Raw genomic sequence first — 15834 nt, 5'->3', positions numbered from 1 at the left:
CAACTTTGTCGTAATAATGAAAATTTCTTAATAATCATTAGGACAGGATCATATACAGATATTATTACTATTATTAGTTTATGATTTCTATTTTAACCCTAAGTATTTAGGCGCGAAACCTTGATTGATTTTTTTTTTTTGTTCTGAGCTGGAAAAATCTATTGCTAAAGAAATTAATTTATAATCTGCTACAATAATAATTCTTCAGGCATTAATATGTGATATTAACAGGGTTGACCACAGGAAACCTGAAGAAACAAAGAAAATCTAGGGAATTTTAAAAGTTTCCTTGAAAATCTGGAAAGTTCAAGGAATTTTACTTTTTTAAAAATTGAAGTTTCAAAAATCAATGCCCAAACACATTCAAACTACAAAATAATAACAATAATATGAATAAGTAAAATAAAAAAAAAGTAATTTTTCTTGGAATTTTTTTTTCACGTAAATATTAAAATGTTTTATCATTAAAAGTAAAAAATTACTTAATGCTAATTTTATTTAGCGATCATAAGGTTAGTCATCCATACTTATTGTTCTGCTTAAGTTTTGTATTTTTTCTTTTAAGGTCTAAGCAATAAATGAACATGCTTAAGGGAAATCTTTAATAAAAAGCAAAATTTGAATTTCAGTCACTCTGCTGTTATTTTAGTTTCAATGAACGTCTTTACTTGCCTTTATTATTGTTTATTTATTGTTTTTCCCCCCTGTAATGAAACTATCAGGATATTAATGTTCTTATACAAATATAAGTGCTTTCTCATTTGCATATTCATACAGGGGGGGGGGGGGGGGGAACACGCACACAGGGAATTTTTCCTCCAGAATTTAGTGGCAACCCTGCTTAATGAGATATAGACATCTGTATGTGAATTATTGTTTCTTGGTGTTATAATTATTATGTTTCTTAGCATGAAATGCTGTTCTTCAATTACTTTCACCATTTATGCACATTAACAATTGAAAAAAAAATATCTTTATAGGAAGACTTGATGAAATTTTCTACTTATCCTCTTTCTCAGAATTGGCCTTCTTGTTTGGATCCTGCTTACAACAAGTAATTTGAAATTAATATATCTTATAGAAAACTCCAGATTTCCATAAAATGAGTGATAGGAAAGTCACAAATCATAGTTTGGTCAAATGCAAAACATTTAATCATTTTGTTTCAGGTCAAAGTAAAATCTCCAACTATTATTTTGGGTCAAATACCAAAAATAGTGGAGAGCTAAATGACAAAAGTTTTTGTAATATAAATTATGTAAAAACTAGATAATTGAAAATTTATTTCTTTAATTATTTATTCAAAGTTATTAAGTTATTTCTTAATAATACTTTAATATTCAGTAGTTCCTTTTCAAATTGTTCTATTAACTGCAATTGAACTTTGCTTGAAAATGTTAATAAAATGTTCTTCTATAAGTGACCAAATTTTTCTTTGTACAGTGGTACCTATATTAAACAACTATTTCTTCAAATGACCAGAATTTGATTCACTTTAGATACCATCCCTCTCAAAATGACCGCATTTTCTTCCATAAAGAAAAAAAAACATTTTTTGATTTTGCTATGGAATCTAGATCAGTCGGTAAAAACTGTACATAGGGCTTTATCACTTTGGATTGCCAAAAAGACTTTTCTCCACCCTAACCCACCCTTTAACAATTCGCCAGCGTCCACGTAGCAGGCCCACATGTGACTGGGCTCGAATTGTCATGGAAACTAATCCCCTTGGGAACTATCACATTAGCTAGTTGCATACCTAGCACATGTGACTTAGCGATAGCTTTAAAATTTTTGAAGGGGTTGTGTTTATACAGGGTGTTTCTGCACTCTTGGGCAAATCTTTAAGGGTGTAATACACATCAGGACAAAAAATATAATAGCAAAAGTTAAGGTCCCAAACGTCTTCTGAAGGAGATATTTCAAATGTTCGTGAAAAACGGAAAAATTGGTTGATTCATTTGTGGTTTTCACTAAAATTATTCTTTCTAGCAGTATTTTCTTGAAGCAGGGGTGATTGTGACTCAATGAAATAATACCTGAACTTTTTTTCCAAGAAGAAAAAGTGTTTTGATGGGCATATATATACACATTACGTGTATGCACACATTTTTATACATAATTATTTGTTGGGGTTAAAACTCGGAAGTTTTAAATGGACTTAATACGTCCATGTGCATGGAGGGAATTAAATTCTTTTAATTTTTCACATTTCTTAAAACTTTTCAAAGTATGTTTTATTTTCCTAAACTGTATCTGAATCCTTAACCATTAATTACATTCATTTACTGAAAGTGCATAAAGATTTCAGAATTAAATATGTTTGGGGCAAAAGGGGCAGCATGTATTATGATCACTGTGCAATATGGTTAGGCGATATCCGAATTTTAATACCACAGTATATCGCTCCCCAAATATCGATATTTTCAATATATATAGGTCGTTAAATTCAACATTTTATGGGGGGGGGGGGAGAGAGAGACTGCAAAGCCTATTACATAAGCATCTGCAAAAGAGAAAAGCCATAGCCCATCTTGGTGAATAAATAGTTTAGCAATTAATTCTAATAATATAGCTACAGCAAAGCTTTTCATGTGTTTGTGTCGGGGGGGGGGGGGGGGGGATCATGAGGCAGATTACACCACAGAAACTTTTGGAGAAATTAAGAAGAATTTAAGTCTTTTTATTAGTGGATGGCAATTCTTGAGGGAAAAGAGAGGCTTGGTAAAATTGAGAGGCGCCATCACAGTCGGGGGAAATGGGCACCCCTAGTTACATCATCTGCATATTAAAATATGCAACAGAAAAACACTATTAGACATTTTGAAAAGAAAATATTAATGGGTAAAATATCGAGTAACTCTCCTTCCTCTTATCTAGCCTTTATTCCATCTCCCACCCCAGCTGTTCTTCAATAATTACCATAGATATTGCAAAACATGTCGGTAGCTTACGCTTTATACCAAACGAAGCGTCTTCAATTTGGACTTTCGGCGTTTCATTAAACATCGACCTAAATTTTACAAAAGCGAGTTTTTCTGAAAATATAGGAGTTCCGGTATTTTCAAAGATGAAGATACCGGAAATCAAGATGGAAATACCAGAAATCCGGTAAAATGCCTGAACACAATCACCCCTGTTGAAGATAAATTTTGAAAATCTAGTTTTAAAAATGCTGATAGAGGGCGCTTTGAAATAACGAATTATTTTTTACTGCTATTTTTGAATCTCATTAGGTTTTCTCTAATGCTTGGGGTTAAACTTAAATTTTCAGCTCAAAATAAGAATCATTGGGCCTGATTAAGTCTTACAAATGAACTGTGTTCAGAAGTTGAAATACACTCTCCATAACTGCCAAGTGCTCCGTTTTTCCCGGAGTTTCTCCGATTTTTATTGCGTACTCCGAAAATCCGATTTATTCCAAAAAACTCCGTTTTTTGACTTTGCTTGTACACTTTTCGATTTCTGAGGAAAAAGAAGAAATTTCCCTATCCTGGAAGGTAGGAATTGTGCACAAACTCAACAAAAGAGGAGGCAATTTTATGCTCTGGAAGCATTAGTGTCAAGATAAACACTGAGTGGGAGCTACGTGCAAAACGTAGCCGCCATGTTTGGTCATTCAGAAAATGGAAGTAGACGATGCTTAAGTGCTTTCGTTTTCAAAGACAAAGCAGAATTGGGGGTTTCTTTTAACTGCAAACTAATGAAAATCAGCAAAATGTGCTGCAAAATGTTTTTTTTTTTGGTTATTATAAATAATTTTATTGAGAAATGAAAACAAGTATACTATTTAAAATTTCATCTTATCCCTATTGCTTTGGACACGAATGTGCTAAAGAATCTCAATTAAATTTTAGTTTCATGAGAATTTTTTATTTTCAAATTATTTTCATGCAACAAATTCAAAATTTTATATCTGAATTTTTAACTTAGTCGCCATATTTGGTCATTTGCGAGATTTAAGTACACAAAACTCTTAAAGTATCCAAGTTTTCAAAATTGGGATTAGATGTTTATTGCGATGCAAACTATTGAAAATAATGCGAAATGGGCTTCTTTTTTTTTTTTTTTTTTTCGGAAAATTCTTAATTTTTTTCTTGAAAAATGAAAAAAAAATTCTTCAGAATATTATGTTATCCTGATTGGTTTGAATGCTAATGTGCTAAAAACTCTATTTCATCTAAATTTTAGTTTTTTTAGGGATTATTAATTATTTATAATTACTTTTAATGCAACAAATTCAAAAACCTATAATCTTAAATTTTTTGCATTGTTGCCATGTTTGGTCATTTGCAACATGGAAGTAGACAAGACTATTAATAGCCTAAGTTTCCGAAAACAGAATTGGTTGTTTGTCTCAATGCAAACTATTAAAAATAACAAATGGCAAAAAGTTATGTTTTTTTTTAAATTATTTTTTCGAAAGAGAAATTTTATCTGTATTTGATCCTTATTGCCTCGGAGGCTTTGTTATAAGCTGAAACCATTTCGTCTAAAATGAAGGTTCCTGCTAACTTCTCATTTATTTATTTATTTATTTTTTAATAAATCAGAAATCTATTTTAACTTGAATTTTCCATGTACAAAAAAAGTATTGAATGACTCTATTTTAAAATGTGTGAAGTCCTATTCATCTATTTTTTTCATGAAAGTTGTAAAAACTGCCCCATCTCCCCACCAGTTTGTGTTTCAAAACTTGGTGACAGTGGTGGCCACTAAGTTTTTGGAGTCTAGTGGCCACTGGCCACTTAGAAGATTTCCAAGTCTTGACCTTTACTATGAAGTTGCTTTACTTCCAAGTATGAGAAGTAATCGTGTTTAAATCTTCAATATGTTCTTATGCAATGCATTTTCAATACGTGTAGGATATGTATAAAGGAATATTTTTAAAAAGGGTTGCAGTTTTATTAAATCAAACAGTAATCATGTTTTTTTTTAAATTTTCAATATGTACCTACGTAATGATGCTTTTTTAATGTAAAATATTTTTATCTTATACTTGGTTGTAGTTTTGTTGAAAATCTAACATGAAAATTCAGAAACGCATTGTAATGGTGCTTAGAACTTATAGAAGCTTACGGTACAGAAGGAAGGTTTAGCACAGACTACGATTTGGTGCTCCTATTTTAACCCTCATTGCTCCTATTTTTTCCCTTAAGTGCTCCTATTTTTTTTATCTTGAGGTTGGCAGCTATGACTCTCACAAAAAAATACATTAACCCAGAAGGAAATGAGCAATCTTCACGAAACTTAAAATGGATGTGGCCTATGACAAGATAAGGAAATGATTACAAATTCAGAACAAAAGATTGTTTTATCAAGAAGTTATGACACAATAAAGGTTATAAAACCCTAAGTTGAATAGTTTCCTCTAGCAGCTATTCAAGACAAAACATGGCGTAATATAAAGTGAAATTGTTTACCTATGACCACTCAGACTAAATTGGTATTCATCGTTGAAGATAACATGCATCCTGTCTGTCACAACCCAGCTAATCCAATCCATCACAATGGACGCTGGTTCGAGATACCAGCATCATTCAGTCTACTCAGGATTGTTTTTCTTGATACCATCAGTTTCTTGGAAGGTATTAAATGGCATGGAGCTAATGTTAGCAACCTTGTTGATACGGTAGTGGCCGCTCTCATGATGTGCGATCTTTGCGCTCATTTCTGTTTCTAGAACACCTTAACCAACCGCAATGGAGTGATTCATTTATTGTTATGGCAGTATCTTAGTGTAGTACCTACACTAAGCTACTTTCATCTCGCCCAGACCGAGGTGGCGGCAGATACGCGCAAACAACCAACCTACTTCTCTGAGACCTACTGTATGTCCCTTTAAAAAGTCTAACAATTGTTCGTATACCTCTAAAAGGTCGTCCAAGTCGAAATAGCGTCCCACAACTCGACAGTTTTGTTTGAAGTGCCCTTTGACATAAGCTCTCACACTTTCAATTGTACCTATCTGCACATCTTGTATGCGCATAGCACGCTTACCTTTTTGTCACTGGCGGCAAAATTTAAATCATCTCTTACCAAACTATACATTCCTGCCAAGTTTGTTGGTTGCAACTCAATTTATTTTTGAAGCATACATGTTTTTGTGCCAAAGTTTATTTCAACCTTGGAAGATAGTTCAGTTATCGCTACTTAATCGCTCCTAACGATTCAGATTTTTAGCTCAATATTTAAGTTCAAGTCAAAGCAATAGAAAATATTTATTGAGATTCAAAAATAGCAGTGAACACTAGTTGTTCGTTGCTTTAAAGTGTAAAGCGTCCTAAATCAGCATTTTAAAAACTACATCTTTTAAAATTTATCTTCAAGAAAATACTGATATAAAAGGAATAATTTTAGCGAAAACCGCAAACCATTCAACAAATTTTTCCATTTTTTATGATCATTTGAAAATTTTGATCCTAAACTTTAATGGCGCCTATCTCCTTCGAAAGATATTTGGGGCCCTTAATTTTGCCATTATATTTTTTGTCCAGATGTGTACTATCATCATCCCTTAAAGTTTTGCCCAAGAGTTCAGAAACACCCTGTATTTAAATGAACATGAATGATTTTAAACAACGATCCTTTGTTTAAAACATATATTAGTGATTAGCATTAAAATTAATCAAATTTATAATTTAATTCAGCTGTTGCTTTATATATTGAAAAAAAATCCATCTCATAATGTTCAAATGTTTTTGCTAATAATATTTAAGTTGGGTTATGGCAAAGTTTCTTCATATATAAAGCTATGAGCCAACACATTATAAAAATACTTTGTGATTCTAATTTAATTTTTGTTATTGACTATGAATAGAGTTTATACTTTGTTTTTCAAATATTTAATATTTTTTCTTTGTGTTCTGTTTTTAATCAGCTCAACTGGAAAATGGGACCCAGAGCGTTGGTTCATGAATCATAGAAGTGACCGCGTTGGGCCAGTTGAGGAAACAAGATCTAAGCGAGAAAGACAAGATGACAGCACTGCTAGTCATAAGCGAAAGTCTTCCGATCCAAAGGAACGCATTAAGGATGAAAAGGATGACATTGTTCTGAGTCCTCAAAGGAGGAGTTTTGGAACAGGTTGTCATGTGATTCAGCAATCATCTTTGGCTCGAAGACCTGGTAGTCCCACTGATTCTAGAGATTTAGAAAGGTGATTTTTTGAAGCAGTGTAAATACTTAAATTTCTTGTTTGAATACATTTTATTTTTATAAACCAAGCAACAGAGTTGTTTGGTTTAAATTAAACCATGTTGGTTGAAACTATAATTTAAACCAAGTGGTTAAAAAAAAGTTTTTTTTTCCAAAATGTTTTTTTTTTTTGAAAAGTTTCATTGTTTTCCCCCAAATGTTTTCATAAATTTTACTTGCTATTGCAAAAAGTAAAATCTAATTAATGCAAAGTAACTAGCAAAGCTTTATAGATAAATAAAAGGTTTAATAAATTTTGAAATTTTTTAAGGTAATGCAAGTTTGCTAAATAGTTTTCCTTTTGTTTTTGTCTTTTTTTAAATCAATGCAGCTTCTCTATTAGGTACATCAATATACAAGGCAGAGCAACTAAATTTTTCCAAAATTGCATGGAGAAAAAATCCAAGTAGCTCTTTTTTTTCATTCAATTATCATTATTTTTCAGTCTTGCATTTCAAAATAGTCCAAAAAGTAGATTTCAGCCAAAACTTCATTTACTACCTAATTTGCTTGATTACTTAAGCTTTATTGAGATAGATTATGTACCATTTAAGCGATGCATAGTGTATATAAATCTTAATGCTGGAATAATTAAGTGACAAGAGAAAAAAAATATCTAAAGCTGTCCAAGAGCACTTAAAGTAGGCATAAAATTCCCCATATACCTGCACACTTTTTGCATCCCCGATTGACGATGCAGTCAGAGCAAGAAAAGAATATAAAATTATGAAAAAAGGAAATATCCATGTAACTCTGTGCTCTTATTCAAAAAAAAAAAAAAAAAAAGGCCAAATTTTTACCTAAGAACTTTTTTGATCCCAATAATAATAAAAGAAGTCTTTTGTATGAATGGTAGAAGAATAAATAAACATTAATTTTTATAAGTCTTCTTTGTTAAAATATGTTAAGAGTATTTTCACTGAGACTTTTAATTGAAATGATTTTTTTTCTTTGATAAAAAAAATTGTATTCCTAAATGCATTAAACCAGGAAAAATAATGTCTACTACGGAAAACATAATGATTTTCCTGAAACCTAATCGTCCTGTTTCTGTAATTGTTATCACTGATAAATTAGGCAAATATATAACGTAATTTGTAACCTGTTTTTTAAATCTTTAAACACAATATGGGTTGAGCTTTTGATTTTTAAAGTTCTGTAATGTACATCAGACTTGTGATTCATTTTTAGATACTGCAAAATACTTTTCATGTTTAAGAATGTGTGATTTTAATTTTACTTCTGTTATTTTATATATTGTAGATAGCTATGATTATGAGGAAATTAATTTACAAGAATTTATTCTTTGTTATTTGTAATTAATAATGTCTGAACTATCACAGTAAATTATTTCTTTGATTATTTATACCAAGGTCCATTTATGTATTGTATTTTTAAAGATTTTCAAACAATATTCTCCTATAGAAGACTCTATGAATGAAGAAATTAAATTACAAGATTTTACTCTTAATTATTTAATTTCGAAGAAATTAGATACAAATATGAATATTAAACATTCTTTGAATGTTTATTCATAAAATCCTCATGATTTTCTTAAAATAACATTGTTTTTCTTCCAAATAGTGTTTAAAGCAAATAAACCCGGTTTAAACCGCCCCCCCCCCCCCTTTTTTTGGGAGTTTTTCAAAAAAAAGTTTTTTTTTTTTGTAACAGCCCTGCCAATCAAGTCTAAAAATAATAAAATTCGATTTAGTAATTTCAAGAGAAAGTTTAGTTTTAAATGGCCGCAATAAAGAATGCTCAGATTCATAGTCCAACACGTACAAATTTTCAGTGTTATGTTTTTTAAGTTTAAAGTCCCCATCCTTTCCATGTTAGCCTCAATTTGTACTCTGTTATAATTCAGTGAAAATGGTCTTTCTTGCTTGGAGGATATTACAGTTATATACTGTTTGTAATAATATACCGATTCCCATTGTAAGTTTGGCAGAAAAATGTAATTTGATCATTCTTCCCCTTGGTCTTCATTTCTTTAAAAAATAATCATTTAGTTGTCTATATTGAGTGAGAAATCATCTCTGTTGTACATTTGTTAAGCATTTTCTGTTGATGTTTGAGTTATTATTTCAGTAAAAGTTTTGAGCATGTAGGATTTTTGAAATTTCAACATTTTGAAATCATTCAAATGTGTAGGGTTCTGTACTTAAGTTGAAGTAAAATAAAGAAAAAAAAAATTGCGTTAAAAGTATTTTTGTTTTTATAGAAATCGCAACTTTTGTTATTTTTGTTTTTGTGTAGGATGAGTTTTTCATTAACAGCATTTGAAGTTTAGGGGTGCTTTTCCTTAAATTCACACTTCAATCCTTTGCATTTGAGGATTATAATCTGGCAGCATAAATTATTGAATATCATTGAATTATTCTGTACTTCTCTGAAAAATTTAAGATGTTTTAAAAGACTTGTATCTTCTTCCCCCCCCCCCCTCTGTTGTTTTTGTAAAAAAAAAAAAAAAAAACTTTCAGAGCTTGCAATAGATTTTCAGTTTGTCCCTAGGGAAAAATGACTTCAATCTTAACCTTTAAAGGCAAAAATTTGTGATGCAGATTAATCGTCATTAATCCGCCGGTTTACCTATGTGCCACTTAGAGCAAATTTATCGGCTGAAAAATTATTGTCACATTAACATTACTTTTGTTAGAACAAATAACTATGCTGAATGAATTTTAGCCAATTAATGGGTTAGTTTTCTTTTTTTTTTTTTGTTGAAATTACTTTTACTTAGGACAAGAAACTATGTTGAATGAATTTATTACCCCTAACCAATAGTTTTGAGCTCTACCTGTCGTGTCCCCATTTTATTCAGAATTTTCAAATTATGGTTGGAATGTACACAACATATTCATTTTTTTTGAAAAAAGTAGAAAGGGATATAAGAAACTACTGGGAAAATTAAAGATAAAAATGGAAATTTTAATGGGAAAATTTTCCAGATGTTTGAAAATATAGACTGTTAGGGACTTAAAATCAAAAACGAGACCAGTTGAGGAGACCTACAGCTTGCATTGGCCTTTTTTATGCTAGTGTTCCAGTATACTCACACACACACACACACACCAAAAAAAAAAAAAAATAAAAAAAAAATAAATAAATAAATAAAAAAAAAAAAAATTAAAAAAAAAAAAAATAAAAAACATGCACCCATAAACTTTTTACCCTGATATTTTTGTAGTATTGAGTGATGATTTTTTTTTCACAACCACTATGAAGTCTATATTTGTTCAATAAAAAGTTATGGGTTTGATTTACTGGGAAAGTTTAAAATGAAACAAAAATTTTAGTGGGAAAATTGTCCAGATTTTGAAAGAATAGAATTATAGGGGCTTAAAATTAAAAAAGAGACCAGTTGGGAGACCTGCAGTTTGCATAGGTCTTTTTTATGCCAATGTTCCAGTACAAAAAAAAAAATCATGCATTCATATATTTTTTGCCCTGATATTTTTGTAGTACTGTGTGATGGTTTTTTTTTTTTTTTTTTTTTTTCCAAATCCACTATGAAGTCTATATTTGTTCAATAAAAACGAATTCTCAGTAAAAAGTTATGGGTTTGATTTACTTTAGAAATTTAAGACTTTTTGATGTATGTATAATTTATTTTATTCCTCACACTTTCTTTTGCATTTCCAAGATGCAGGTAAAAAAAGAAAAAGCTTAAAAATGTGTTGATCTGTATTCTGTTCTCATCACTTGTACTAAAGTCCTGTTTAAGTTTTTCAAGTAAATATGCACAACATTGTACCAAATTAAATCTTTTAACCTTTAAATTTCATCTTTACTTCTAAAAAAAGTTACTTTTGAACAGTATAAAAATTTTCTCTTTTACATTTTATCGATACAGTTAACTCCCGATTATTCGCGGAATTGAGTGACACAAGTGCCGCAGGTAGAAAAAATCACGGATAAACCGAAAAAAGCCTAAAATGAGGGACAAATAAGATAAAAACTGCCTTTCCTCAAAAACTTGACTGTATTGATGCATAATACTTTCTACAAATAGTGAAAATCTTTTCAGTACAGTAAAAACATTTTGAATTTTTTAACAACAGAATTTAACATCAATAAGGAACAAGTGTATATACATTGTACATAAATAAACAAAGCAAAAACAACTGACTTTAAATTTCCAATTTTTTGAAGTAAAAAAAACAGCCACTTTTGTTTGCTGCAAAAATACATGTTCTTTGCTTGTTGATTGACTCGCGGATAATCCGCTCAGCCGGTAATTTGCTCGCGGATAATCGGGAGTCTACTGTACATCTATTCATGTTTTGTCCCGAAGTTTTTAATAACTATAATTAGTTTCAGGGATCCATCCAGGAGAATTGGTAGTGGCCGTATTATGACTCGAGACAGAGATCAACGAGACTGGGAACGTGATCGTGAATATGGATACAACAGTGCAAGAACTGAGCGCCGAGATAGATTTGATCAAGAAGATACTGAAAAGGATGTTCGCCGTTATTCGAGTCGGTACAATCGTAATGACAGGAGATCAAGGGGTATGAACAGTGTTATTAAAACTTTATCATAAGAATTTGAGTTACAGTAGAACCTTGATTAACCAAAGTGATTGAGGCCAGACCTCCTTCAATAAATCAAAAATTTCGGATAAAAGAGATTCTGGACAGTAGAAACATAACTCTGACTTTAAACATGTTTGCATTTATCACTTGGTTTATTCACAGGCAATCACTTTCGAATGGAGCGGAATTTTTACGTAAGATTATTTAATGTACTAAAAATTGCTGGTGGGTTCAAGAAAAGAGCGATGAAATTCATGGATAATTTGTCTGCAGCAAAAATGTCTACTTCTGGTGAATTTGAAGTAATGCTTCCTTACCAAAAAAAGCCTAGTATGTTGTGGGCACCACGAAACTTTCTTCTATATCATTCTTATAATTCTTATCCCTCCCCATGCTTGACGAGGAAGTAATATTCCCAACAAAACAAAATTACACATGCAAAAATTTGACGACCGTCAAAATGTCTGAATTATCGCAAAATCAAAGCAAAGAGCGAAAATCGAAAGTTATTTTAAGACTTGCTTGAACTAATTACAAATATTTTATTTATTAACAAACATAAGATGACAACAGTTAAAAATTTTAAATCTTTGAGATAATATTTCCGATCATTGCCACACAATCAAAATCACGAAAAATACCCAGACGACAGTTTATTACGATTTATCTTTTTTATTGTTGCATTAATAAAGCTATTGTTATTCGCAAAAAAAAAAAAAAAACTCAAAACGTTCGAATCCGTCAAAATTCCAAATTCGAAAATTTGCACGAGTCCAATACTTTTCCTGTATATTAGATATAGAAGAAAGTAAAAAATAGGTCAACCAACTTAGATTAAACAGGGTTTTGGTTAAAAGAATTCTGTATAACCAAGGTTCTTCTATTTATATTTGATAACAAAGTTTGCAGCTTATGGAGATTTTATCATTTTCATTGTATTTGTTGCTACATTGTTATTTGAAAATGGTGTTCTGTCATTTAAATTTCTGCATAAAAAAGGAATTAATATTAATATATAGGTCGTGATCGCATTGATGAGGTTGAACCGGAATGGTTTAGTGGAGGCCCTACTAGTCAGTCAGAAACTATTGAGCTTGTTGGTTTTGAAGACCCTCATCATGAAGATGAAACACGTAAACCTTCCAAGAAAAGTAGTAAGCGAGCCAAACAAAATTCACGAAGATCTAGCTTAAAATCTGAAGAAGGTGAAAAGATTGCAGAGCAAGTTGCCCAAGAAGATAATTGTGGGAGGAAAGGTAGTGTAAAAATAGGTTATATTTTTGCTCTCATTATTAGCATTTTTCTTTTATCATTTTTAAAACATGAAATTGTCTCAAGGGCACCCATATAGGGGGGCAAGGGCAGCTCAAGACCCCCCCCCCCCTTAGAAATGAGAACTTCCTTGTTTTTAGTGCTTTTTTCTTTGCAAAAATATATAAAAATTTCTCTTCCAGCCATTAATGAATAAGTTATTAAAAATATCAAATGTTAATATCTCTAATCTGTACTGAAATCATGGGGAAAATATTCTGGTAAACTATGGGGAAATTTTTTGCCCCCCCCCTTAAAATTTTGCATATGTTTGCCCTTGAATTGTCTTCTCTCATTAGTATGAGATTGCTTTCTCAAACCATAATATAATTATAACTGATTTATAAGTAGTATTTTTCTAATTTTTTGATTTGTCTATATTTATGTGCATTAGAAAGTAACATTTTTATCCATTTTGAAATAAATATGACTCATCCATTTGGAAGTATGATTCAAAACAGGTTTCCCCAAAGTGAGTAATACTAACCCCCTGGAGGTGATTAAGCGCTAAGGATCAATAAGAGGTCAATGAATTTCTTGGATTGGAATTGATTACGGATGATGATTCGGAGGTCAATGAAAGTGTAGCAGTCAAAATTCACTTATGCACACAGCTCGAATGCAATTGCCACCATGGAAAAAAACTAAATTTGAGACTTCTGACGACTGGTGTTATTGCAATATTTGAGTGTTAATCATATGTGTGGTTTGGGAAACGCTTGGAGAATGTTTGTTCCTAGATAGCGAGAACTGGAGTTCCTTGATGTAGATAACATGAATTCCTGAATAGAGTGAGCTTGTTACATGATTTAGTTTTTTTTTTTACTTTAGCAATTGCTCAGGACAAATTATTGAGTGTGCTGCTCATATGTGTGCTTGCATCCTCTTCGTAGTGTCCTTTTTGTGTTTGATAAGCCTCAACTGTACAGGGTTCATACGGGTCATGGAAATCCTGGAAAGTCATGGAAAAAAGATTACAAAATTTCAGACCTGGAAAAGTCATGGAAAATTGAAATTTTCATTGAAAGTCATGGAAATTTATTTCAAGTCATTGAAAAATGTCCTGGACAAAGAGAAAGGAACAGTAGCTAAAGGAGCATTTGAAATCTTGAGTGATTTAACAGTATAGCATATAAAAGCTATTAAAAGTGGAAAATTGAACGTTCCAAAAATCAAATCTGAATTTTGAAATCCCTTTACATCCACTTCTGTAGCAGTTGTTTGCCATTTTTTGCGATATGATTTTACTGCCTGGACATCACTTATTTTGAATTTTCTGTTATTTTCAATACTTCTTATGTTTCATATTCTGTAGTAGCAAAATTTCACATTCTTAGTTTTGCCATGCCCACTCAAAAAAAAAAAAGCAATTCAATTGCATGCAAGTTCGATTCCATCACTCGTAAGGACTTTATTATTAAATTTATCAGAGTTTATCTTAATTTGTTGAATGTTTTGAAAATAAAGATTTTAAGTCAGGCGATAGAATACAGAAAAAGAGGAATTTTTAATGCTTTAAAACAGTAGTGCCCAACATACGGCACGCAAAACTAATCCATGCGACCCACTACTACGTTCAATGTCGGGAATTAAACGTATTCTGGAATTTCTGAACCTATTAATTTATATGCATTTGAAAATATGCAAATTTGTAAACAAAACAAATATACTTTTGTATCAGGAGATTGATTCATTACTGACTATTTTTTTCAAAAAAGACCTGGTTTAGAAACATAAAGAACTAAACTATGTGGCTTTACTTTAAAGAACCAAAATACTGTCAAGTTACGTGGATGATTAAAGGCACTGTTGACTCTAAAAAGTAACTTTTGTAGCAAATTTATTGAAACTTAGTGATTACTCATTCAACCTTTGTCCCATTCAACTTCATTCTGCCTGTTTAAAAAAAAAAAATCAGACATTTAAGCATCATCATATTCGTTTTACTGCATTTTTACTTTACGAAAATTTATATGATGAAGACAAATAAGAATAGTTTTTTAAGTGTACACTTATATTTTTTCCATTACGAGTAAGTGCTTCAATGAGGCTGTGACATTCATATAGACGTTTTGCTAATGCTCATTTCCAAATATTACCAAGTTTGAGATTAAATAGTGCTATTCTCTTCGTATAAAGAGGTCATGAAAATTTTCATTGAAGTCATGAAAAAGTCTTGGAAAAGTCATGAAATTTTTTCATCCAAATAGAGTATGAACCCTGACTGTAGTTAAGATATTTTGTACTGCTTTTTATTTGATGGTCTCAAAAGCTTTGAAATGTTTTCGTAATTTTTATGCTTGAATAGTAGTTTGATTTACAAAAAAGTGAGAATTAGAAAAAAAGAGAAAGTAACTACTGATAAATTTGCTTCTACTACCCAATGGTTACCAGAAAAATCTCACAATCTTGATCTTTAGTGATAATGGTATCTTGAAGTATTTGGTTTTTAAAATCTTGTATTCTGATTTAAAAATATTGAAATTTGGCTCATTAGACCACAAAGAACTTGATATAAACCTTTTGGTAAAGTTTGTTTAGCAATTAGTTACATAGCATTTTTGGTAAAGTTATTTGGTTTTAAAGTTTAGCTGATTGTATCCCCCTTTAATTAAATTGAGCTCTGCTCCATAAAGTTCTGCCATTTTTCAAGCCTTTATTCAGTCAGTCAAAAGTCATCACCAGATTTAATATTTTGCCTAACTATTTAACTACATTAAAAATAAAAATGTTTTATTAACTTTATAAACTTTTCTTTAAAATGTTCAATTCAAATATTTATTCA

At 31.0% G+C, this 15834-nt stretch overlaps 1 protein-coding gene across 1 annotated transcript in view; it reads left to right on the top strand.

Annotated features, from left to right (window-relative positions):
- Nucleotides 1-15834, top strand: part of LOC129235140 (eukaryotic translation initiation factor 4E transporter-like) — an 80406-nt gene that overhangs the window by 13073 nt on the left and 51499 nt on the right. Inside the window, exons 3-6 of the mRNA XM_054868834.1 lie at nucleotides 981-1054; nucleotides 6881-7159; nucleotides 11515-11714; nucleotides 12758-12994. Coding sequence (XP_054724809.1) covers nucleotides 981-1054; nucleotides 6881-7159; nucleotides 11515-11714; nucleotides 12758-12994 — 790 coding nt within the window. The remainder of the gene's footprint in view (nucleotides 1-980; nucleotides 1055-6880; nucleotides 7160-11514; nucleotides 11715-12757; nucleotides 12995-15834) is intronic.

Source organism: Uloborus diversus, chromosome 1 (genome assembly GCF_026930045.1).
Source record: "Uloborus diversus isolate 005 chromosome 1, Udiv.v.3.1, whole genome shotgun sequence".
Lineage (NCBI taxonomy): Eukaryota > Metazoa > Arthropoda > Arachnida > Araneae > Uloboridae > Uloborus > Uloborus diversus.
This window is presented reverse-complemented; position numbering and strand designations above follow the sequence as displayed.